At 28.5% G+C, this 26740-nt stretch overlaps 1 protein-coding gene and 1 long non-coding RNA gene across 2 annotated transcripts; both read left to right on the plus strand.

Annotated features, from left to right (window-relative positions):
- Positions 1-7247: 7247 nt before the first annotated feature.
- On the plus strand, positions 7248-22213 carry LOC124816921 (uncharacterized). The gene is made up of 2 exons (XR_010641444.1): positions 7248-7357; positions 21807-22213. It is a non-coding gene; the product is annotated as an uncharacterized LOC124816921 (long non-coding RNA).
- A 3600-nt stretch (positions 22214-25813) lies between these two features.
- On the plus strand, positions 25814-26479 carry LOC136086318 (uncharacterized). The gene has a single exon (XM_065808612.1). It carries the CDS (start codon positions 25814-25816, stop codon positions 26477-26479), a length of 666 nt encoding a protein of 221 aa, XP_065664684.1.
- Positions 26480-26740: the final 261 nt, after the last annotated feature.

Raw genomic sequence — 26740 nt, forward strand, 5'->3', positions numbered from 1 at the left:
AAACTGCTTTTTACGAGAACTTTTGGTTTTTGGCAAATAATCTGTTTATTTATAGAAAAATTGCTTATTAAATACAAAAATTTGTTTAATACGTGTTATAAGCATATGTTTGTAACGTTAATGTAACAATAATATACACATAACAAGCGTCATTTATTGAGACAGAAAAAAATTCTTTAGACGTAATTTTTTTTTTGCAAAAACCGAGGCTGTTTATTATACAGTTAATTAAATTTTTTTGGTTTTGCGTTTTTTATTTTAGTTACAACGATAATTATACTTTTGAGATAAAAAAAAAACATTTGTAAGAGCTGTAAATTGCTCCCGTAAACCGTTTTAGAAAGTGTGGCCGAGAGCCAGAGCTACATCTCTTGCTTCCCACCGAGCCCTTCCAGTCTGTGCTAAGTGGTGGATGTAAATTAAATTAAGCGAACAATCTTCGAACAAAACATAAGATTGATTTGAATAAAAATAAAGAGCCTTCTTCCACTCAGCTTAATCAGCCAACATAGAAAAAAGCAAAATCAAGTATGTTAAATTTCATAGAAAGTACTAGTAAATTTCATAGAAAGTACAAAGTTTAGTCATTAGTTGAACAAACACTGATGAAGTATGGTATTAAATTTAGTCATATACTTGCATCGACACAAGATGCAAGTATATGACTAAATTTATATGAATCAAAAACCAGTTTTGCATTAATCATGCTATTTATTTGGCTCTGATAGACACTTTTTACAAAAAAGTGTCTGTAGTTGATAAGCCAGTCAATAAAGTATCAGATTCTGAAAGTATCAGATTCTGATGAGGAAACTGAAAATCAGTTTAACTCTATTTCTGAAGATCATAATTTTATCTTACAATTTTAGATGTTGACATTAATGAAGTATTATAAAACTCAAGAAAGATTTTTCAGAAAATTTCCAGTAAAAAATGACCTATTGTAACGATATGTTGAGAAGGAACAAGGTAAAAAACTTTCACTTATATAAGACTGTAAAACCAGATGGAATTCTCTTATACCTATGACGGAGAGATTTGAAAAACTTAAAGTTTGCATAAAAAATGCATTGGATGAATTAGGGCGTGAAGATTTATACAATGAAGAAGGCTTTTCTATCTTGCTAAATTTAATTCAAATATTAATCGCAGCAGAATTGTCAGTAAAAGAACTGAGTAAAACCACATCAACTTTACTCACTGCTGAAGGAGAACTGACATTTTTATTTACTCAAACGCAACAAAACTGTACAAGTTTGGGAAATAAGTTTAATAACTCATTAAAAACGAGAATTTCAGAATGGCGAAACAAAGAATCAGTTACAATGTATAAATTCTTGCAAAGTAGAACTTTTCAGAAAATAGAGTTGACAGAACTTTCATCCTTGTCTAAGGCTGCTACATTGTCCTTGGCTACTAGGTTAGCTGAAAGATTATTTAGTGATTCAGATTTACAACCAACTATAAATGAGGGTTCTAACAAAAATCAAGTCGAGTTGATTGCAACAGCATCGGAAACGCCATCTTTAGCGCAGCAATTGCTGCAATCAATATCTGAAGTTTTGCAGGTTGCAAAAGTATGTAAAAAAGGAAACAAAAACATTTTTTTTTATCATCCTTTCAAAACAAATAAAAAATGATAAGTGTCTCTAAAACAAAGTTGGCAACTGTCCAAAACTTATTAAATACTCTGGCATCAATCCAACCTTCATCAACGGAAAGTGAGAGAGTTTTTTCAATCGCCGGTAATTTCAGTACAAAATTACGTTCTTCTTTGAAATTTGATCTGCTGGATACATTAGTCTCTCTTAAATTTTATTTTATTAAAAAAAACAATTTTTAATTTTAAAAAAGCTATTTATTCATTGTTGAAAAAATTTTTTTTGCTAAATTTTGTTTTCTTACACTTTTTCTTTGTTTTCTTTTGTTTACAGATTTAATTCTAGTATATAAATTCCGTGTCAGATAGTTAGACGTACAAAGATCTCGACCTACTAAGTTGTTCTACAAAAAGAATATCTACTAAAAATTGGGACTAATTTTTAGATAATCTACTGAGGCCTAAATTAACTTCAACCGATTATAGTCTTTTTTTTATTTTCCACCGATTTATGACGTTTTCGTTTTCGACCGATTTATTTTTCGACCTATTTTATAGATTTTCATTTTCAACCAATTTGAGATAAATTATATTTCAACCGATTATCTGCTCTGTGTTTTTAACGGTTTTTTTTAATCAACAGATTTTTTTTTAAATTAACAATCAATAAGTTTTCTAAGCATTCATCGTACCTTATACCTTCCGATATTAAAGACAGCGCTCCAACCACTGCGCCAAGGCTGATCAAACTTGGCTCGTATCAAAATCAATATCAAAAATCAACAACAAAATATACAAAATACATACCGGAAAATCGTAGTTATAAAGCTGAAAAATACAGTAGGTTGAATATTCAGTAGGTTGAATATTCAGTAGGTTGAAAATTCAGTTGGTCAAAAATACCAGGGCCGACGACGCCGGGGGCGACCTGCTCCTCCCCCCCCCCCCCATGCACACGCTTTATTTCTAAAGAACTTTTTTTTTTTTCAAGAAAATTCAAGATATAAAGAACTTTTTTTAGGAATGGACTGTTGTGCCCAAATCCCCCCCCCCCTCAACTTCGAAACCCGTGTAGTCGGCCATGAATACAGTAGGTCAATGATTTAGTAGGTTGGAAAATTAGTATATGTTTTAATTAGGTGTAAATATAAAAATCAAAAATTGTCGGTGGAAAATCAAAAACGTCATAAACTAAGATTTACGAAATTTCAAAGTTAGGTTTAGTTATTGGCCATCATAAATTCAGTAGGTAACAGTGAATTTATACAGAAATCATAAAAACTCCCTTTTATAATAAAAAAACGGTGTAAAACCGTTTGAACTAAAAACCGGTTTTTTGAAAATTTTAAGACCCTATAGAAGATGCCAAACCCAATAGAAGATGCAAGTAGTGCCGCTACATTGACTGAGGGTTATGGTTTGGGCAGGCAATCAATCAGTTTCAAAAAATTATTTATGTCAAAATATATAATAAAGAACGCGCTATTAAAGTTAAATAAATTATTTGTATACATTTTCTTGTCAATAACATTATAAATCTCAAGAATGTAAAGCATTCTTTTGTTTGATATTAGCGCGCGAGTAAATTAATTGACTCTAAGTAAAAACGTTTGAAATGATATAAATGTTGCCTTCTTTTGGAAAACCAATTTATAAAATTTGTTCGATTGCTGAAGTATTTTATATTTGAAGAAAATTATTTATTTAAAATTTTACTTTAAAGATATACCTTTTAATGGAAAAAGTTTGGCGGCGTGTATTTCAGACATCCCTTTTAGTAAAAAAGAAATAAAACAGCAGGTGGAAGTACTAGTGGTTAACATGGCCATCAAAAGAGTCAACATAATATACATTTGTTAAAAAGAAACATAAAAGAACGCTCAAGAGAACCGGCAATAGCTGTAGCATCAAAAATTACTTCTTCTTTTTTTAAAAAAGTGGAACTTCTTGAAGCTGTACTTTCAAGAATGATTGCAAAAGTTTTGTAGATCTAAAGATTTAAAGATGCTATTGAAAGCTAAAGGATTACATAGAGATACCAAAATTGTCCAAAACTCACCTACCAAGAATGATAAACTACTGCAAAAGTATGTTCAAGAAACTGTCGGAAAAGAACTTTCTCTAATTTTAGATCGCTGGAAAGATTTTTAAAACTTAACGATGTTGTTTTAAAAAGTCTGATAGGTTTAAAAATGGACATAGATTTTAATGACAGCGAAGTAAAATTACTTTCAAACATAATATCAAACTTGCAACCTATTAACTTGGCCATTTAAACACTCTGTACTGAAAAGGCTAATTTATATGTAGCCAATCTAACATTAAAATTTATGCTAGATGAGCTAAGTAACCAAAACATCCAAAAAAGAATTAATAAGTTGCATTAAACTGAGAAGATTACAGAAGTTTTACACTATATAACAAACCCTAATGTGGTTCTATTTGTTCAAGACAGTTATGTTATTTTTAATATCAGCAGTAATTAATATAAGCCGCAATTGTTAAAAGTATTGTTGATATTGCAAAAAGCATTTTGAAATGATAAATGACTTAATTGATAAATCACTTAATTGATAAATCAGATTCAGATTTGAATAACAACCTCATTACTTTTAAACCAAAAACTGATTTTACTATGAAGGAAAAACTTCATTTTCATATTAAAAAAATAGAGACAAGAATCAAGAAATAACTGTGAAGAAAGTAAAATAAAGATACAATAAAGATCTGAATGTGAGTTAGAGTTCATTCAACAAGTAGTAAGTATATTTAAATAATTTTTAATTATTTTAATGACAATTCGTCCAGTTAGTGTTGAACTTGAAATATTAAATTCCGTTGCTATACTAACTTGTACTAAAATTAGATCTCGGTTAGGAGACAAGACATTGGATAATTTAAGTTTTTTACGTTGTTAATTTTTGAAAAATGTTATTTAATAAAATGGTATTTCATTGTTATATTTGTATTAATCTATAGATATTAAAATATTTACCGGTATTTTGCAGCTATACCGGTATTTCAGTTTTTATTTACCGAGTTACTGGTAAATAAAAAATTTGGTAAATTTACGAACCTTATTTGTAATGATGTTTTTGATTAAATTAATTTGATATATATAAAAATAATCTTTAAAGATTAATTTTATAATTATTTTAAAACTAATGAAAGCTAAAACAAACTATTCGATTAAATCAATAGAGCTTTAAAAATTAAAATAATTTTTTAAAAATATGAAAATCAATGAGGATATTTGTAAAGAAAATCATTTGAAAGATTTATGGAGATTAACTTAGAAAAAGTTTTAAAATCTAAAATAAATACAGTTGACTCTCGAACCCAAACTCTTTAACAATAAAATAATAATTAAGTACTCACTTAAATTGGTAATAAAAAAATATTTTATAAGTAAATAATAAAACTTTTATTAAAAAGAACTGTATTGTAACCTATTAAAAGCAACGTATAACAACTTATAACAAGATAAAATATATTTTAATTGAAATAGGTTTAATAGCAAAATAACGTTTAATAGTAATATTACGTATATCTACGTATTATTAATAATAATAATAATAATAATAATAATAATAATATAATAATTATATATATATATATATATATATATATATATATATATATAAACAACTTTAAAATGTATTCTACAAAATAGAGTGCTCAATGTTCTTAAAAAAACAGAGCATTTTACACTGTTTTCCATCAATAAAGACTCATCAGAAATGAATCTTTATTGATGAAACACTGTAAGTTATATATATATATATATATATATATATATATATATATATATATATATATATATATATATATATATATATATATATATATATATATATATATATATATATATATATATATATATATATATATATATATATATATATATATATATATATATAATAAAAATTATATAACATTAAATATAAAAAAATATAAATAGTAAAAATACAATATTACGTATATATATACAATTTTATATATAATAGCAATATTACGTATAATAGGAATAGTGACAAATTAAATGAAATTATACGAGTTTTAAATCAGAATAATAATTCATCAAAATTTTTTTTTTTTTTTACTTTATTTCACTTTATATTTACATAGATTATGATCTATGTAATTATTTTTTTTTGTATAAATAGAAACCTTGATATGAAATTTCCCACCCCCTGCCTAATGGTCTGGATACGTCTCTGCTTATGCGCCTAGGGGTTGTAGTAGTTGCTGAGATTTAACCAAAACAAAATTCAGTTGTTTACTGTTAATTAATAATTTCAATTTATCAATATTTTTATCTTTATGATTAGGAACACTTTTATAAAGTAGTTTATTTTTTTTACGTATTTTTTAATTTTTATTATAAATATTTTTGAATCGTTCACTACTTATTTCTCATGGAAACTATCCGATCCGTTATTAAGTTAAAATCTAATATGATCTTAATCGTGCTAACCATTTTCTTACTTCTGATTACATTCTTTACCTCTTTAAAATATCGTTGTCGTATTTTGGCCAGTTACTCCTATATCTTTTCTCTTTAAGACGCGATTGAAACATTTAAAATAAAGTTAGACCTGCTCCAGCTGCTAATCTTAATCCACTGTCCAGTTGTTGTATGATTGCATATCTTTTTTATTTCTACAAATCTAACATGTTTGTTGTTCAGCGAGCAACAATCTCTCACCAATCAATCTTGTGTGACTTGTAATGCACTTTTTTTTTTGTCCTTCACACTTTTGTTCAAAATTTCACTAATTTTCTTTATGAAAGTTTTCACGTTTTTGAATTCTCTCGCATCTTCATGTTTTCCTGACTCAAAAAGTTTACAGCTTTTTAACTCTTCTGTCAACTCTCTTAAGGCTATTTACTTTCTTGTAAGTCCCAACTTAAGTAATGGGTGCTTGCAGCTTTGTTAAAAGCGAATATGTTTAAAAAAACAGTATTTTTTTTTTAATGTTATTTTAAACTTAACTTTGTTGATTTAAACATTTTTAGAAAATTTTGTTTGAGTTATTCAGAAAAAAGCCGGGTTTTTCTACTGGGAATCAAATTAGTTACTGTTTTGTAACTGAGAATTTTATTTCTGTTACTAACAAAGTTAAACAATCATATATACCCAGAAAAAAAGCTCTATAAACTTTTAAAACATATAGTCTAAAGAAATTATATTGAGTTCTATAGAATTTCTATAGAATCTCTGTTAATTTTTATAAAAATTCTTATAGAACTTTTTTTTCTACTTTTTTCTTCAGAAAAAAAATATTTTATAGCAATTTCTATAGAAATTAGTAGACATTCTATAAAAATTCTATAGAAGTTCTATAGAATTTCTATAGGTCATACGTTTTAAAAGTTTATAGAAATTCTATAGAACTTTTTTTCCTGGGTAGGCAGAAAAACAGAAATCAAAATTTTTTTAATAGGCAGCTTGGTTTAACAGTTTTTAACTATAAAAACCAACCGTGTTGTTGTTTATTGTATCGTCTATTGTTAAAAGAATTTAAAAAAAGTTTTATTATTATTGGAACTCACAGTTTCTAATCAGCCTTCTATGTTTTTGTTTTGGCTTCTAAAAGCCAAGACAAAACAATTTGCAAATAATTCCTTTCACTTTAATCCCAATTTTTATTTTTCATTTTTGGTGTTGTTAATAATGTTCTTTTTAAAAACAGGTTTTGTTTTTTGCTCACTCTAAATAATTTGAAGCTTTTACTATAACGATCTTATTAAAAAGTAAGTTTATATCCCGGTTTACTTTTATATGGATATTTTGGACTTTTTTTTCTTTTTTTTTACTTGTTTTTATAGAAACACATAATAATGTGAATAAATGAAATAACAGTATTTATAGTAATTTAAATTATTTTATTAAAAAAAATTTATTAAAAAAGAAAAATATTATAAAAGGGAATGTCGTCTTATACTTAAAAGTATAAGTTACATTGCTGTCATTATCATAAGTAACAATATAATTAATAATAAATTGTTATTAGAATGTAGTCACCATGCATATAGAAATTGTATATATATATTATATATTTTATATATATTATATATAAAAAGTAGTAGTATTTTTAAAATCTGAACTATTTTAAAAAATTTTTTCTAAAACGAAAAAAAAAAATAAAACATTTATCTTAAAGATATTTAATTCATTGGTAAGTTTCATCGTCTGAATTGAAGATTTTTCGACGATAGCTCCCGGCACTTTTTTTTCTTGAAACTCGTCTCTTCAATAGTTTGATAAAATTATGCTTATGGTTTTTCTTGTACTTGAGGTTCGTTTGTTTTAGATTATCTGTTTCACAGAAGATCTCCTTGTATATTTGCATAAGTGATTTATATAAGTATTCTGCATCAGAAAGGTGTAAAGTAGTTTCACATATCTCATATGTAGCCATTTTTTCCCTGGTCTAGAAAATAAACAAACAATAAATTAATAAAAATAATAATAATAAAAAAAAGGAAAGCGAAAAGCAAGTAAAATATTGTTTTTTTTTAATTATTTAAAAAAAAACAATATTTTACTTGCAAAAACAATAAAGTAAATAATTATTTTTATTAAAATAGTTACAATAATAATCAAAAATATAATTCTTTCTTGTAAAATATTAAGTATAAGTGACTACATTTATTTTGAAATAATTAAATTTTAAACGGAAATATGTAAATTTATGCACTAAACTAAATTTCCTGTTATTTAAATAATTTTTTAGCTAGAAAATATTTTGAGTTTCATTTCATAAAACTTTTGTTTATTTTAAAATCAATCAAAGAATGTCTTTTTAGGAATGTAAATACTAAGTTTTATTTGTATTCAAAACAATTATTTTATATTTGAGCCCAAATTTTACGAGATTACAATATGAATAATTAAGTTTAAGCTGATAAAGCAAATTCAATTTTTAAATGCTCGATTTAAGCCTTCGAAGTTATAGAGTGGAAAACAATAACTTTAAAGTTAAATTTCTTAAAATTTTTAATTTTAATAGAATACCATTCACTATTAGCGAAAGCATGAACTTTTCAGTTTCTTCATATAGTACTCATGCACACTTTCATTTTATCTCGCACTTTAAAAAACTAAGAGGAAGGAATGTTTATATCTACGGGATGATTGAGAAATAAAGGCGAGTCAAAGTAGACATACTTATCAGAGGATATTACAACCTGATTTTTGTTAATAAACTTATTTTCAAGTTTATATTACTTTATGTTTTAGTGAGAGCATCAAACCCAGCCTAATAGACCTCCTGATAACGTTTAATTAGACGTCATGTATGTGTGTGTGTGTGTGTGTGTGTGTGTGTGTGTGTGTGTGTGTGTGTGTGTGTGTGTGTGTGTGTGTGTGTGTGTGTGTGTGTGTGTGTGTGTGTGTTTATATATATATATATATATATATATATATATATATATATATATATACATATATAGATATATATATATACATATATGACTTCTATGAAGCCTACGGTCACACCAAACTCTGAATAAAATTTCAGTCTGATTCGTTAAATAGTTAGAGATTTATGGCTTACATTTTAATATTTTTTTTGCTACGTAAACCTCAAAGCGTTACTGATTCCTCTGATATTCGGCCACTATTTTCAAAATAATGGTCAGATTAGTGTTCTACTATGTAATATCACCAATTTTTATTATATTTGTTTTGTTGGTAAATGTACCACTTTCATTTCATAGACCAAAATATTGGTTTTCTATTTAATGCGTGATTTGACTTATGCATAATGTAAATATCTCAGCATTTTCTAAAGTGTAAATTACTGTCAAAATGCATAAAAATGCTTAAAAATGGTAGAAAAGATTTTCTAGGGATACCTACATAGAAATTAAAAAATATTTATTTCTCCTAAAACGAAAAAAATGTAAGAAAACCAAATATTTTTTATATTGACTAAGATTTTTTGCTTCAAAAACCTAGAGAAGATAATTAAGATAACTGACCGCTAAAAGGTTTGGAGCGCCAGTCCGACAGTTCCTTCCCAGTCCGAAAAAATTCAATCTCAACAGAACAGCGTTGTTTTGAAACAAAACTTGTAAAAATTTAATGCAAGTAATTGCTGAGGCGCAAAAAAATAAAATCTTAGTTAAAAGAAAAAAATCTCTATCAAAAGAGAAAGATGTTATGAAGGGGAGAATAGTTCATTAAAGAGATGTAAAAATCGTGCTTTAAATTGTGTTATCAAATAAGATCTCATATAAATTGTCATTAAATGTGACAAGTATCATTAATTTAAATAACTATTTCCTTGTAAGGATAAAAATATTCAAAAATTATTTCCTTGAAATTTAAGTGGATATTTCCTTGAACTGAACTGTTTTTAATTAATAATATTTGTAAGTATGTTTAGTGAATTGTTATCAGAGACGATATTCTACAAGTTAAATCGGAGGGGGGGGGGGGGGAGGGGTCTGAATCCTTAAAACATACCAACTGACTTCAAAAAATAGGTCATCAAAACTAAATCTCAACCGACTGAATTGTGTCTAATAACCGGCTAGCCGATTAAATTCGTAAAAAAACCGACTTCAACTTGAAAATCACCTTCTTTGGAAGGAGGAGGCGGCGGGGGGGGGGGAACATACTCGTAAAAGTGCTTCCGATTGTTATCCAATATAAATTTAGGTTAAATTTTGTTAAAAGTAGAGTTTAATTTAATGAAGTTAGATTTAGTTAATTGCCACAATGCCAATTTAAGTGAAGCACAGTTATAATGGATCCTAATGATGCCAACCTAGTTGACCCCAAAAACGCGACTTACATGGACAGATAAAGCGCACATATCCAGGTATCCTATGGTGCAAATTTTGAAGTTTTTTAATTTTGTTTGCGCAAAAAAATTTAATCTGAATGCTTAAATTGAGTGAAGTTTTGACTTTATAGTGTGCATGTAAAATCACCAGTAGAAAAAGAACTACTATTATTAATATGATAAAAATTGCTGCAATTGTAGCCTTTGGCCACACCAAACTCTGAATAAAATTTTAGTCTGATTGTTTAAATAGCTTAGGATTTATAGTAGTTTTAAATTAAATTTTGCTTTTTGCTACTTATAACTCAAACCATTAAACCAATTACTGTGATATTTGGTCACTATTCTCCACATAATGGGCAATATTTTTTCAATAATAATATTTTCAACATAATAATATTTTCAAAAATAATATTTTCAACATAATAAATTCAACATAATGAGCGTTATTTCAACAATTTTTATTATAATTGTTTTATTGGTACCAGTATCATTTTATAGACCAAAATATTGATATATTATATACAGCCTGGTTCAAATCGGCTTATGCATAGTGTGAGTATATCAACATTTTCTGAGGGATAAAATACAAATAAATGCTAAAAAAAAATGAAAAACTATGTCAAAGACGGTAAAACTAACAAAAAACGTCTCTGTTAAAAATTTTTTATTGACTCCTTAAACCTTCTTAAATACATTTACTTACAAAATAACTTGTCAAATTAACTAAGTCAAATTAACAATTTGAACCTTTTGTTTTTTACAATGTATTAGCATCAAATAGCGTCTGATTACATTTGAAGACATGTTCTTTAATTTTCTTTACAAAATGACGGTGAAAATGTTCATTATAAACCTGGCTAATCTCTAATGGTTCAAATTATGCTGTTCTGGTTCAAATTATACTGTTCTGGTTCAAACTATGCTGTTCTGGTTCAAATTATGCTGTTCTGGTTCAAATTATGCTGTTCTGGTTCAAATTATGCTGTTCTGGTTCAAATTATGCTGTTCTGGTTCAAATTATGCTGATCTGTAAAGATGCTAGCTGTTCAGATCAAGTATGCAGCGCAACAATCTTTCATTGTGCTCTGGATGATTATTGTATTGCTTATACTTTGATAAATGTTGATAAAAACCTTGATAAGCAGTTTTGAATGATTGTTAATTTTGGGGTCCCACGGGGATCATTTGTGACTGGTGAAATCTTTGAAAAGGAAGAAGATGGTGTGAATTTTGGGCGTTACGCTTGCACCAGTTATCATTAATTAATAAAAAAAATTAAAATTTCAAAAGGGTGTTATTAAGTAACACTCTTCTGAAATGTTCCATTTTTTTACACAAAAAATGCAAAGCAAACCTTGTTAACTTAGTTGATACTTTTGAATACTACAATTATACGAACGATCATGTGTGTCAGCAAATTGCTAGAGCACATCCAAATTTCATTTGCTTGAACCGGCTTCCATGATACGGGTCCAGTTAAATATGGAGGACCATTTTTTTTTTAACATCTTTGCTTCCAACAAGGCTGCAAGCAACTAATTATTTATTAAAAGCAATTATGAATGTTATGATTAAAAGCAACTAACTAAAATTAAATTTGGAAGTTTCTGGAAGAGAAAAGATGGAGATTGAAGAGCAAGAAAACGATTGACAGACGACTTAAAGGATTGCAAGTTATATGAATCATAAAAGCAAGATGAAGGAAGTGAGTTCCAAAGAACTGATGTTCGAAGAAAAAAACTTGAGGAATAAGAGTTTTTGGAGCACTTAGGAATAGTCACAGAAAAAGGATGAGACTTAATTGAATGACGAGTAACACAAGAATGAATTTTAGTAGATGGCACAAGAGGCACTAGCTCTTAAGAGTGGTGCCCATTATAGTATTTGTAGAAAGTAGAAAGAGAAGCAACATTACGACGATGTAAAAATGGTTAGAGGTTGGCTGCAAGAGCATGTCCAACTATGTTTCCTATGTACTTTTGCACCTTTTTTAAAAGAGAAAGAGCATCATTAGAAGATCCGCCCCAGATATGGAAACAGTATTCCATATAAGGCCGAATTTGAGATTTATAGAGATAGAGAACAGAATCCGAAGTAAGAAAGTGTCGAGTTTGATAAAGAGATGCAACTTTAGCTGATGCTAATTTTGCATCGGATTTGATATATGGTTTCTAAGAAAGATCAGAAGTAAGAGTTAATCCTAGAAGATGAAGGATAGATGACTTATCGAGTACGTTACCGTTCATAAATGTAGAAAGTTCTAAATTATTGCAATAATGATTGGCTGAAAAAAATTATCTGAATTAAATTTCACCGGTCACTGTGAGGCCTAAGCTGTAGCAGAAGTGAGATCCTTTCAAAGCTCAAATGCCCCCTTCAAACAATCAGAGAGAGTGGGCTTCTTATCATGACAAGAATAAATGGTAGTATCATCAGCAAACAATGCCACCTTAGATATAAGAATACCTGGAAGATCGTTAATGTAAATTAAAAAGAGCATAGGGGCAAGTAGTTAGATGAATCATATCGCTCTCCATAATTTTTGAAAATGGGGATAATAGATGCCGCTTCTCAGCAGGCTGGAAAACAAGACTCTGATAAGCACTTTTTGAATAGTTTTGAAAGTATAGACGACAGCTCCAGAGAACACTTCTGCAAGACTATAGCAGGTATGTTGTCTGGGCCACAAGCTGCAGAAGAGTCTAAGCATGAAATCATTTTCGATACAGAAGCTGGAGTAATACGAATGTCAAGCAATGGATCAACCTGTTTGACGGCTATATCAAGTAGAACGCAAATAGTGGAATCAAGAGATGATATTGATGAAAAGTTCTTAGCAAACAATTCAGCTTTGTCTTTAAGAGAGGTGATATAGTCTGAACTATACAAGAGAAATGGAATCACAGATTTACCCTTATCATTGATACTATTAAAGAATCTCAAGAAGTCATGAGAGCTGAATTTTTGTGATTAAATACGAGATTTCATGACCTGAAAATAGCGGGCTTTGGCGTTAGACAAAAACTTTTTATAATGGTTTCTAGCAGTAATAAACAGACGCCTGTTTTCTGGAGAATTGTTTTGCTGATAGATATAAAAGTAATGCTTTTTCACAGTGCAAGGAAAACCATGGAGAAGAGTGAGGCTTGATTTGGACTCGTTGAGAGGGAATAAAAGATTCCATACCAACCACGAAGTTATGTATGAAGCACATTTGTCGACAGGAAGACGAAATATTTCTACCCAAGAGCCATCACGAAGAAAATCACGAAAAGAGTCCCAGTCAGCTTTAAGATAGTTGTAAGAGGTACAATGATAGGGGTATTAAGATGATGAAGAAGAATAAGATAATAGTGTTAGAGAGATCAAACCGTGATCAGAAGCACCTTAGGGGGAATGTGGAGAAGCTGAGCTCTGACTAGGATAAAAAATAATACATAAGTCGAGTAGAGAAGGTAAATGATTCGGGTTGTCTGGAAAGCGAGTTGAAAAGTTGACTATTAGGGATTGAACAAGGCAAAAGTTGTGGGCTTTAATGCCTGCAGAGTCACTGACACTAGAGCCAAGCCATTCAGTGTGATGAGTATTAAAGTCACCGACAACAACTATTTTAGCTGATGGATAAAGAGAGAGGGCTTGGTCAATATGATCAGAAATAACATCAAAAAGAGTGCAGTCTTGAAATGAAGGAGAGCAATATAGAACAAAGAGAAAGGCAATAGAGTGAAGAGGTGCTAAGCGAAAGAACAATAAAGAATAGTCTATGGATTCAAACCTACTTTCCCGACAAATGGGTGAATTCTTACGAATGTAAATGCCCAGGCCAAGTATGTGACTGTTTGAGTCTTTACGAATTAAAGGAAGATAACCATTAACGCTAAGATCACAAGATGAGACAGCTGAACTCAAATTAGTCTCACAAAGAGCAAGTAGGTCTGGTAAACTTTGCAAGAGTTAAGACTCAACAGAAGAAAAGTTACTTCGAAGACCACGAATATTAGTGAATGATAGGTTTAGAGAACTTGGTTATGATGATGGTTTTTTGTGTTTTATAGTTTTTGTTACTTTGTTCATTTTTGTATTTGTTAAAAAACTTAACTTAAAGCATAGACAGTGCTCAGTGCACTATTTAATAGCCCAAGCGATTGCCTCATTACTATTAATAAAACCAAAGCCGTAATAAAGAGCTCCAAATGTGGCCTTGACAAAGCACACCAAAAGTATGAACAGAGACACCATCCATGCGCAACATAGCGCTGTTAATACTTTTATATTTTTCAGCTGTTGATGGAATCAGCCTCTCTGAGAGCTACCACAGAGTTCGGGAAACCTGACTATCAGCCAGCATAAGAACCATAAAACTGAGTTATAGAGCTGTACCCTCATTAGGAGATAATAGAATGAGTTGCCTAGTCATAAAAACAGAGACACAAGCAAAACCCATGCATTGAGTCAAGAAGATCCAGCATTCAACATCCTAAACTGGAAACAATTTATTAAAAATACTTCTGCGCCAGCCTAATAGAGGAAGAAGGGGTGCGAGGCAGGTCAACAGATAGTTTCTGTTTACCCTTAAGTTTTTGCCTAGGAGGCCTTCTACAAGACAGTAGCCGGATGTATTTAACATCTGCCCAAGAGTATTTTTATAGAGGTACCATCTGTAGCCTTTACTCAACCAAGGGCCCCAAGGCAGGGGGTGTTTAAGTCGGAGTTGGCATCTCCTAGCCTTTGCCTAAAAAGACGTATCCTACAGGACAGCAGGATATGAAACAGGTTGTACTGGGTTACACGTTACCAGTAGTAGGATAACCTGATCTGACACAAACCTGACCTGACAGCTGGTCACTTAACAGTTTCTTGCTAAGCATTTTTAAGTATCTTGTAAAGATGATTGACAACTAAGTCTGACAACTAAAGCCTTGATTTGATTGAGCCTAGTGTTCACAAGTTTCTAGATTTGGCAAGACACTTAGATTTGACGTCACACCATGTGCAAGGCTGCATACTTGAATGGATTTGAAGACTATATATTATATTTGAAACTTTTATATCACAAGCCAAAATTAGTTTACCTCCGTTTGCATTATTTGGTACCAGATTTTTTCAATATTGGAGTGAGTTTCAGGCAAATCATTCTGAGAGGTTATTTTTGTAGGGTAGCTAGTTTCATCTCTTAACGCAGTATTAACAATTTCCAGAAAAAACTTGAAAAAACTTTGAATTACTCATGGCTTATCACAGGTGAAGAAATTGCTCAAGTGTTGACCTGCTTTTAGAACATTCATGTAAATATTCAGGGGCGTGTCTGCTACGTCGTTGCACGTACCCAAAAACTTAAATAAAAGTTTTTTAACTTGATTATATTATTGAAAAAAAAAATTTCTTATTATATATAACTATAAAAACCAAGCTACAGCAATAGTTAAACAAATTATGAACGGTTAATTGTCTGAGACGGCTGGAAAAAAATTAGAGACCGGAAAACCTGGTAGTATTTCGGTTTCATAATTTTTCGATTATTTAAAAAAAATAGTTTCAATTTTTTGATGGAGGCTAAACTAACTTTTGAGTTGTATAACTTAATTAGAAACTTGAATTGAGATACCTTTTATTTCGTCATATAAAACTTTATTATTTAAATATTTTATTTTATTAGTTTAAAAAAAATCAAAAGACAGAACTGATTTTTAATATGGATGTTTGAATTGTGAAATCACGGCATGGATACTTTACAAAAGCTTTTTATTCCTGTGGTTTTCTGTCTCAAAGAATTTCTTTAAATATCAATAGAATACTTAATCGTGCAACCTCGTCTACTGCTTCTTCTACTGGAGTTAATAACAAATTTTGATTTTATTGTTGGACTGTGTATAACAAGACATGTTTTTAATTTAACTTTTTATTTACACGATTGCGCAACCAAGTAATAATGATATTTTTCATAGTTTGAATCTTATTCAAGCATTAAATGATTTTGCCAGCATACTTAGAAATATCGTTTATCAAAACCTTCAAATATGTTTTGAGCAAGCCTAAACATTGTATTTCAAATTTTTTTAAATTGGTAATCACTGCTTCTTTGCTAGACAATCTGAGTACTGAGTTTAACACAATGTTTTATGATACAACTTTTAAGTGTTATAAAGTATATGTCTTTTAGTTTCTTCGTTCTAATCTATAGTTTTTTCAAAAAACAATTCCAGAAAGTCAGTGTTTTGTTATACTAGTAGGAAAGACATAACTTTGAGTGCCTTTTATTTAACCAAAGGCTTTATTACGTGAGTTTGATCTGTGGGAAATTTAGTTGAATTTCACTTAACTAAGTTAAACAAAACAAAAATTAACTGCCACAATTTCAAAAATGAACTCTATTATTACTAAAACATTACAAGCAATAAACCTTTTCTTTACTGAGGCGCCTAAATGGTTATAAGAGAATGGTAAGAAGAAGTTGCAAAGCAAAATGGGGTAGATAAAGTCTAAGTTGTTTAGCTTAGCTTTTCGAGCAGAGTTGTCTATAGATAGTAATCAAGTTTTTAACAAGTTTGTTATAAATATTTATGAATTGTGTTTCAAAAAATGGTTTTGCTACCTTTTGTTACACAGCTATTTTCGTAGCCAGACAACTTAGTAAAAACATTATTTTCGTAGCCAGACAACTTAGTAAAAACATTATTTTCGTAGCCAGACAACTTAGTAAAAACATTATTAAGCATTGTACAGTCATTACAATACGTTTTTTGACTCTTGGTAAGTATTTATAAAGTTTATTTATAATTAAAAGTTGTTTATAAAACTATATTAAAAAATTTACACAACAAAATCTTGCATTTAAAAAATTATAACCTGTTTATATTTTGCATAACGTTAACTGAGTATTTTCAAAAAATTGATTTGTTTAATTTGCATAAATCATATTTTTAGCTTTAGTGACCATTTTAGCGATGTTATTAGTCATTTAAAGAATTATCAAAATACTCTTATAAAATACACTCAATCCGGTCAAAACCAACAAAAAATAGGGAGGGGGAGGGGTTATTATTTTTTTATGGACTTACCCGAAAAATTTCCTGTAAACGCCCGCTGAAAATTTGGCTCTATTATTATGCTATTTGATGTTATGTTTACAGTTCTGACAAGATTTTTTAATCCGTTGTTTGACCCGTATTTTTTTGTAAATTTAAAAGGGCTAGAGAGGTCAATTTTAGAACGCTTAATGGTGGCCGGGCACTACTTTGACCTAGAAGCAAGTATATGAATTTTACGTTTATAGTAAACTCTGTTTAGAAAGTTTGCTTAAAACTTTCAAATTATTCCTTTTTTTAATAGATTAGAAACTTTTCAAAAATATACTTCTTTAAATCTATCTAGTCTCATATCTTAACAGTCAAAACTTTTTAAGTGAAGTGGAACATATTGGCAGATTTATAAATGAATAAGTTTATTTTTTGGTTAAAGATAGGAAGGAGGCGGGAGAGGGGGCAGACTTCTTTCATTATATATGAAGGCGATGGATGAAACACTTGGTGTATATTGAAATATGTTTTTATACTAATTTTTTTCATTTTAAATTATAAAATAAATATTGATATTGTTAAAACATTTTTTATACATTTGGTGCATAATATTTATTTTTGGGCAGCAAACATGGCGATGCAGCTTTCCCTCTGGTTTTCTGGTTATGTCAGGAGATTAGAGCCTAGTAAACACGGGAACGTACAAAAAACGTACGATGAACGTTCAGAAGGAACGTCTCGAACTCGTTCTAAACTGATCCTAGATTAGACGCTCAAAGACGTCCTTTCACGACGTTCTATAGAAGTCGTAAAAAGACTTTCCGTCCAAGAGCAGTTATACAAAATTGGTCTAGAAAAGACGTCTTTTAAACGTTAAAAAGACGTTCTAAACGTCTTTTGAACGTTTAAAAAACATTTGTTATGCTATGAGCGTATTTTAGCAATCACAGAACTTGAAGGGTTTTTGGGACCAAAATTTAACATTCAGAAAACATAACAAAAGAGGCAACCAGCGTGCCTTATTTATTAGAAGAAACAAAACATAAAACTAAAAGTATACACAAGATTAAAACATATTTCAAATTACAGTTGTAAAAAATATTATAAAAACTGTTATCGTAGTTTAGTTTTTCACGGTCACCAACGCCTTTTTCAATCCGGCGCTCTTTTCAGGATAACTCAAACGCAATTTTCTATTTCTCGGCATACCTAGGCATGGTCTCAGCAAAATACAAAAAAGTTTATAAATAAGATTTATAGAATATAAGATAAAAAATAGAATAAAGATTCAATCAAGTTAGCTTATACAAATGTGAAAGCTAACTAAACTATTATTATTATAATGTAATAAGTAAATATATTTTAACAAAAAAAGACAACTTATTATCATGCGATATATAATAATTTGATCTTAGCCGCAAAACTAACAAATCAATTAATTTTATAGTCAGATTTTTAAAATTAAAAAAATCTAACCTTATCATTTAGAGATCATAACCAACCTTATTATTTAAATTGTTTATGAAGTTTGAGTTTTTTTTTTCGGAATTACATCCAAACTCTAAATATATATATATATATATATATATATATATATATATATATATATATATATATATATATATATATATATATATATATATATATATATATATATATATATATATATGTATATGACAGGAGGTTTTAGGCTACAGAATACATCACTAAAACCACATTATATAGGCTACACCTTTATCTAATATCGTGTGGTATTAGATAATATAATATCCCGGCCCCACCTAGATTTATATAAAATAAAGTATTTGTTAATGTAAATAAGTATTTGTTAATGTAAATATGCAACTACTAGCTTAAACTATTTGCAGACAGGTTTTATAAAAATAAATAGTTCTATTTTATTTCTATTTTTAAATTATTTTTTAAGTAATATGTTTGTTTGCAATTTATTTAAAGTATTGTAGCGTTGCTTTAGTGTATGGCTAATAATGGCTGGGTCGATTTTTACTGGCCCTATTTGATTTGTTTGTAGTAATATCATTTTTAATGCGTACGCAGAATTTGTTGTTCTTTCAGGTCGAACAAAAAAGCGCACCGCAGGGCCTCATTGAACTGGCCCGAGAAGAAAAGAAGTTTAAAAACATCACTAAGTTGTAAAATTTCATCCACCATTTTTAATTCTCGATTTAAAGAGTGAAGAATTTACTGCTGCAAAAAGTCAGAAGTTTTTTGACTCAATAAGGTCTAGTAATAATAGGAAACTTTATAACATTAAATGTAAACATTTATTTGTAAAAATAATGTTATAAACATCTTACATCTTGCAATTTTACTGTGAATATTAACAGTGTTATTACTGGTTTCTTCACCTGGATATGAAGATATAAAATTTACCATGTAGTTATTAGAAGTATAAATTAATAGGAATAGGAACATGGCAAAAACATGATATTTAAAATAATGTAACAGAAATTACTGGTATAAATGTTCGTTTGACATAAACATTTGAAGAGATACAGTTAGGTAAAAAAAAATTAATTTTTATTAATTTTCAGAAACTAGATTTTCATGGACAAGTCATTTTATTCTATAATTGTAACAGGAATAATAATTATAACAGGAATAAATAATTAAAACAGGAATAATAATGGAAAAAATATTATTATTAGTTTGATACAACAAAGGTACAAACAACTAAAACAACAGAAAATATAAAAGAAAAGTTTTTTTCAATCACAAAAACCGTACCACTTGTGGAGGGGTAATGTTGTAAAAGTATCTTTTTTGATTGGTTGACCCTTTCCCTATTCTCAGATTTATGTGAACCTATCAGAGAATTCAATGTATATGTAATGTTACATTCTTTATCATTTTATCGATTGGTAATAAAGACTAAGAGCCCTTCTTGACTAGACTACTGTTGATGAAGTTTGCTTTCAAATCATTATTAAGTCATAGCTACAATATAGTTTAAAGTTATTTTATTGCAATAGTTTAGGTTCATTAATAAGATAAATAAACATGAACAAAATTGACAGTTTATTGGCTAAATGTTTCTCATCATTGGGATCCGAAAACCAATTTTGGATCCAAAACATTTCAATTTTAATAGACAACATTCTCCTTGGAATCATATATAAAATATTAAAACAACTAACCAATACTAAGTGAAGTGAAGTTGATGTCGGAATTACCCGTTTTGATGAAAATGCTGTTTTTAGTGATATCTGCACAATTAATGCCATATCCCAAATTATGCATGAAAATAACCGAGTTAAAAAATTTTCTGAAGTATCAAAGTTGATAGAGATTGTTTTGGTCACGCCTGTGTCTATAGCTGATGCTGAACGGTGTTTTATTACTTTAAAAAGAGTTAAGACACTTTTGAGCCATTAGGGCAGTTTTCAGTCAGTTTTTGCTGGTTTTTGCGTAGGATTAAAAGATTCAATGCCATCAAATACTTTATTTTGAAAGTATGCTGGCGCTTAACTCTCTCAACTAATCAAAAAGTGCTAGCTTCCTAACAAACACCAAAGCATCAATTACACTGACATCAAGTCGTTGCGATATTGTTCGGTTAATATTTCCTGGCTCCACCAAAGTGTAATGTCACCGGCGCTACTGTATATATATATGTATATATATATATATATATATATATATATATATATATATATATATATATATATATATATATATATATATGTATATATATATATATATATATATATATATATATATATATATATATATATATATATATATATATATATATATATATATATATATATATATATATATATATATATATATATACAGTGGCGGCTGGTGGCATGTGAAAAGTAAAGATCAACAGTAAATGAAAAATTGCCAAAAAAATAGATCGTTCTGATAAAATTTGATCATTATTAATGGCGCCAGTTTTTTTTTGCACACACTTAGAAATGCCCACGAGGCGTCTCTCTCTCTCTCTCTCTCTCTCTCTCTCTCTCTCTCTCTCTCTATATATATATATATATATATATATATATATATATATATATATATATATATATATATATATATATATATATATATATATATATATATATATATATATATATACATATATTAAAATTTTTTATTTAAATCTCTTAACAATTTTATTTAATTCATGTAACTCTAATTTTTAAGTTTTTAGTTATATATTATTTTATTTTTATAATTTTAATAAAGGATTTTACGTCCTATATTAATTTGAACAATATTTCTTTGCTATAATAAAATTTATGTTAATTTTGAACAATAAGTACAATTTGCAGTAAGTTTTAATAATATTTTATTAAATTCTTTTTAGCTTCTTTATTTATTATATTTTATAGTAATAAATGTTCATATTTTATTTCTTAGTAATTAAAAGAAGTATATTATTAAAAAAAAGCAAATTAAATATGGCAGCATTTCACACTCGTAGTAATACTGACAACTTAACATTTGGGCAAGGTACTAATTTTCGAACAGCAATGATACCTACAAAAAGAGATGTTGTAAAATATTGCTTTTATGTTCGCAGAAATGAAGATGCTAGGTGTAGCTAAAATTTATAAATACGTTATAATCTCAACTATTTAATAAATTGGTTAATCTACGTTAAAAAGACGTCCGATAATTACGTAATTTAGACACTGCCAGGCAGTTTTTTTTATCTGAACGTCTAAAATTGAAGAGTTGAACGACTTCAGCGGCATTTACTTAGTTTAGTTTTCAGTTTTTGTAGACATATATTTTTGTAGAAATATATTTTTCATTTATTTTAATGGGTTCTAGTAAAATAACTAATGTTAAAATATAAAATTTGCCTTGGCAATTCGTCTTCGCTATTCTATTCGTAAGTTAGACATACAATGTTTAACTTACTTAACAAAGATCACCAACTAGAAGGTAAGTCATAGGACTTTGCACCCCATATGTAAGTTGTAATGCTGCCTAAGGTTAGCTCTCTATTTCTAAAATTCTTTGCCATTCCATTTTGCTATGTAAAAGTATTTTTGATGTTGGAAAAAAATGCCCTCTATTTCTTGATTCTTTCCTTTATATTTTTGTTACTAATTGCGTAACTGCAATTATTATTGTAATAACAATATAATATTATCGTGATATATTCAAAATTATCATAATATTACTATATTGTGTTAGTTTTAAAAATATTGACTTATTTTAAACTACTGTATAAAAATATATATTAAAAAAAAGCAAAAAATGATTTGAACATTCTCGTCATCTATAGATCTTCAGAAAGCTAGATTATTAAATCTTTGTTTTTTATGAATATCGAGCACTCTTTTTGTAGCATACACTGATAAAATTTGCACGCATATTTAAATTTTTTATTGAGTAGTTTACATTGTATTTAGTTTAGAACACTTTGTATAACATTTAATATTTTAAGTCAAAGATGATAAAATGTGCACAAAATAATAAAAATTTATTAATGAAAGATTTAAAACAAATAGACAATTAGATTTTCTAAGAGAAAAATATAAAAATGTTTTAACAAAAAAATAATTATAAATATAAGAGTTAATAACTACAATCATTCAACCACCTCCAATTATTTAAAGCCAATTATTTAAAGCCAATTATTTAAAACCAATTATTTAAAACCAATTATTTAAGGCTTAAATAGCAACTCTAAACGTCTTTTTCTAAAAACTGAGAATATTCTGATAATTCTGCCTACATCTTAAACAATTTTTGTATAAATAGACATTAAGGCAAGGCCATTTAATCACTTTTTTAACACTCTACTTCTTGAATAAGTTTTTAATGTCTAGGTATTGTACCTAGAATTAAATCATTAAAAAAGTTCAAGAATATTGGAGAAACCAGTCATAGACATAAGTTTTGTTTAAGAAATACTAAATGGTGGTTTTAATTGATTTTTTTAAAGATAATCCAACTCTGCATGAATAGAGATTGGATGCAATGATAGGAATGGTAGATATCCAGAAATACTAGAAAGTAGACTTGGCAATCTTAGTTAGCTTTCAGCCAACTTAACATGGCGTTTGGATCTGCAAACGTCTCATATAAACCAAGATGCATTCTGTTTGAAACCTTATATAGTTAATAGAATCATTAATCAAATGGTCCAGTAGAGGTAATGTGATGGAAAGCTTTAAATAATCAGATATTAAAAATTACAAGTGATTATTGTAATTGATTTGCTTTCCACATTTTCTAGGCTTAGTTCTTTTAGATTTAAAGCCATAGCTAATTCAACAGCAATATTAAACCAGTTACATGTTTTTTTTATAAGCATGACGCTTATAAGCATATGGAGGCTCAGATTTGGAAAAAAAAAAGCTTATGTAGGCGTATTTATGAGCCTCGATAATTCATTTAAAAGATTTAAATTTTATTTAATTAAAAATTTTAAATATATATATTTCTAAATTTAAACTAACAAAAACAACAAAAATCAAAGTTTATACTTTGCAATGCAATACTTTATGAAGTAATGAAGTCATTTTGTTGCAAAACCTAAACCTCAATACTTGAACAGAAAAACATAAAGTTTAAGAGTCGCTCTAAAATGTTTTATTTCCATCTTTTTTTTTTTTCTCTCTCGCTTTTAATGTGAAGTTTATTTAATACCATATTCAAAATGTTTATTTTATTTCTAAGTCTTATTTTCAGATACTGTTAAAAATAGTAATGATAATGTCAAAGAGAATAAAAAGAAAGCAGCCTGCATTGGCACCGTTTGGTTTCACAAAAATGTTAGGAATGAAATGAAATGTAAATAAGTGCAATCCGATTGCCATTAGAAACTGTTAAAACTAGTGTTGAATGCGAACATTGCAAAAAATTATTTAAAAGCCAACAAGGACAAGCTTTTCATATTAAAGTATTCACAGAATTAGCAAACAAGATTGTAAACATTCACAATCACAAGTTCTTTAAAGTAACAAAAAACTTATCATTCTAGCAGTGAAAGATGTTCTTAATAACATAGTCAACAAAGTTGTTAGTGCAATAAAAAAAGTAATGAGTCTAGCAAATTAGCTGGTAACAAACGCCACCAATATACTGCTGCCTTTAAAGCAGAAGTAATTAACACCTATGGTTATGAGGCAAATCAAGAAACTATAGCAGAGTCGTTTAGTGTAACATAAAGTCAGATTTTGCGATGGCTTAAAAAAAAAGAAACTATTAAGACATGTACCATTAAAAATCTGCGCGTGTTCTGATTGTAAATAGTTAATTGATTTAAAATGCCATTGTATTAATCTTTTTCAAAAATTTAAACAACTCTGTTATCAAAACAATTAGTTTTAATTGAAATGTCATCAAATCAAGATAAGAAGCGAGAAAAAATTTTGCATTTTCTAGTTGAAAATTCTGGTGTATCAAGCAAAATAATTTTTAAAGAGTTGCAGATTGTTTTGAGAACAGTGCACAGCATTGTGAAACTATTTAAGGATACAGGTACAATCAAAAAGAAATCAGGAAGTGGGAGGGAAAAATGTTTTGTTAGACGAGATCTTGGTAAAAAAGTAAAAGATGCCTTTGACAGAAAACCGGAGATTTCTGTTCGAACTTTAGCGAATAAATTTAAGACAAATGCTCCCACTTACAAAGAGTAAAGAGAAATTGTGCCTATAAATCTATTAAAAAGAAAAAAGTTACTCGTCGTGAAGAAAAGCAAGAAAATGTCGCAATGTTATAAGCTGCTCTTTAAAAAATTATATGCCAAAAAAATCTTGTTTGATTATTGACGATGAAACTTATTGTGCTGCGTAAACTGAATTTCAATTATAAATGCATTAAACTGCAAAAATTCGCTAAAAAAATTCTTAGTTTGACAAGCAACTTGTAAATGTGGGGAAAGAAGTTCTTGTTTTGTGACTACGGGAACAATTAACACCAAAATATACATAAAAGAATGCAAACTTTTGCCCTATTTAGGAACACACACGGGTAACGCGTTATTTTGATCCAATTTAGCTTCATGTCACTACTCTGGGACAAGTTTAAACTGGGTTAGAGAACATTAAGTAGATTTCGTTGAAAATTACTGCAATCCACCAAATTGTCCCGAACGACGTCCTATTGAAAGATACTGGGCTCTTGTCAAAAGAAAATTAAGGCTCAATGTAAAAAAAGCTAGAAAAATAAAATACTTCAAAAATAAATGGATTAGAGCTATCAAGAAAGTCCAGCCGAAGACTGTGCAAAAGCTGATGTCGAGTGTAAAACGCAAAGTGCGTGCGTTCTCACGTACAAAACTTTCTTAAGTGAAATTCAAGAATACGGATTGATACGGCCGTGAACATTTTAGTGAACGGACGTGTTTATTATTAAACTTAAAAATAGCTAATAAAAGTATTTTAATTACTCATTTAAAAGAAATTATGGATATTCATGAAAACACAATAATGAAGCTATTTAGCGACAGGATTGATAAACTAGAGAGTAAAATATCAGTTATGCAAGAAGAAAATAAAAATTTAAAAAATAAAGTAAGTGACCTGAATAAAAGTGTTGAATTTTTCAGTGACAAATATGAAAATTTACTATTGGAAATATATGTTTCTAAAAAAACAGCAATGTCATCAGTATATCAACTGAACGACACAAAAATAAATATAGAAAATGATAACGTTATTAAAGATAAGTTGGCTGAACTTGAAGATAGGAGTCGCAGAAATAATTTGAGATTTAATGGTATAGAAGAAAAAGAAATTGAAACCTGGCAAGAAACTGAAAGTAAAATAAGAGAAATTTTAAAAACTAAATTGGGTTTAAATGGTAATATCGAAAATGAGAGAGCCCATAGAGTTGGAAAAAAGGTGATGGGTGTTAAAAGAATAAATAGAACTATTGTTGTAAAATTTTTAAACTATAAAGACAAGAACGCGATTTTGGATAAGTTCGTAAAGGCAATACTCTGGAATGAAAATTTGTTTATAAATGAAGATTTTAGCAAACGTACTATGGAAATAAGAAGAAAGTTATTCGCGGAAGCAAAGGAGCTACGAAGTAAAGGAAAGTATGCTAAGGTTACTTATAACAAATAATTCACACGCGATTTTAAGTAATTTTTTTTTTTTTTCAATTCATAGTTATAAAATTATTTAAATTCTGAAATGGATTCAAACCAACTAAATTTTGAGTCAACTTCATTTAACTTTTTTCAAATTAATGATTTTTTACTTGATAATGAATCCGATCCTGACATAAATTATTTTAGTGAAGCAAGTGCTCTGCAAACCTGCTCTTATTTTTATAACAATGAATTGAAAGATTATCTTAATAGGGATTTTCTTAATGTTATTCAT

This window comes from Hydra vulgaris, chromosome 10 (assembly GCF_038396675.1).
Source record: "Hydra vulgaris chromosome 10, alternate assembly HydraT2T_AEP".
NCBI classification, from domain to species: domain Eukaryota; kingdom Metazoa; phylum Cnidaria; class Hydrozoa; order Anthoathecata; family Hydridae; genus Hydra; species Hydra vulgaris.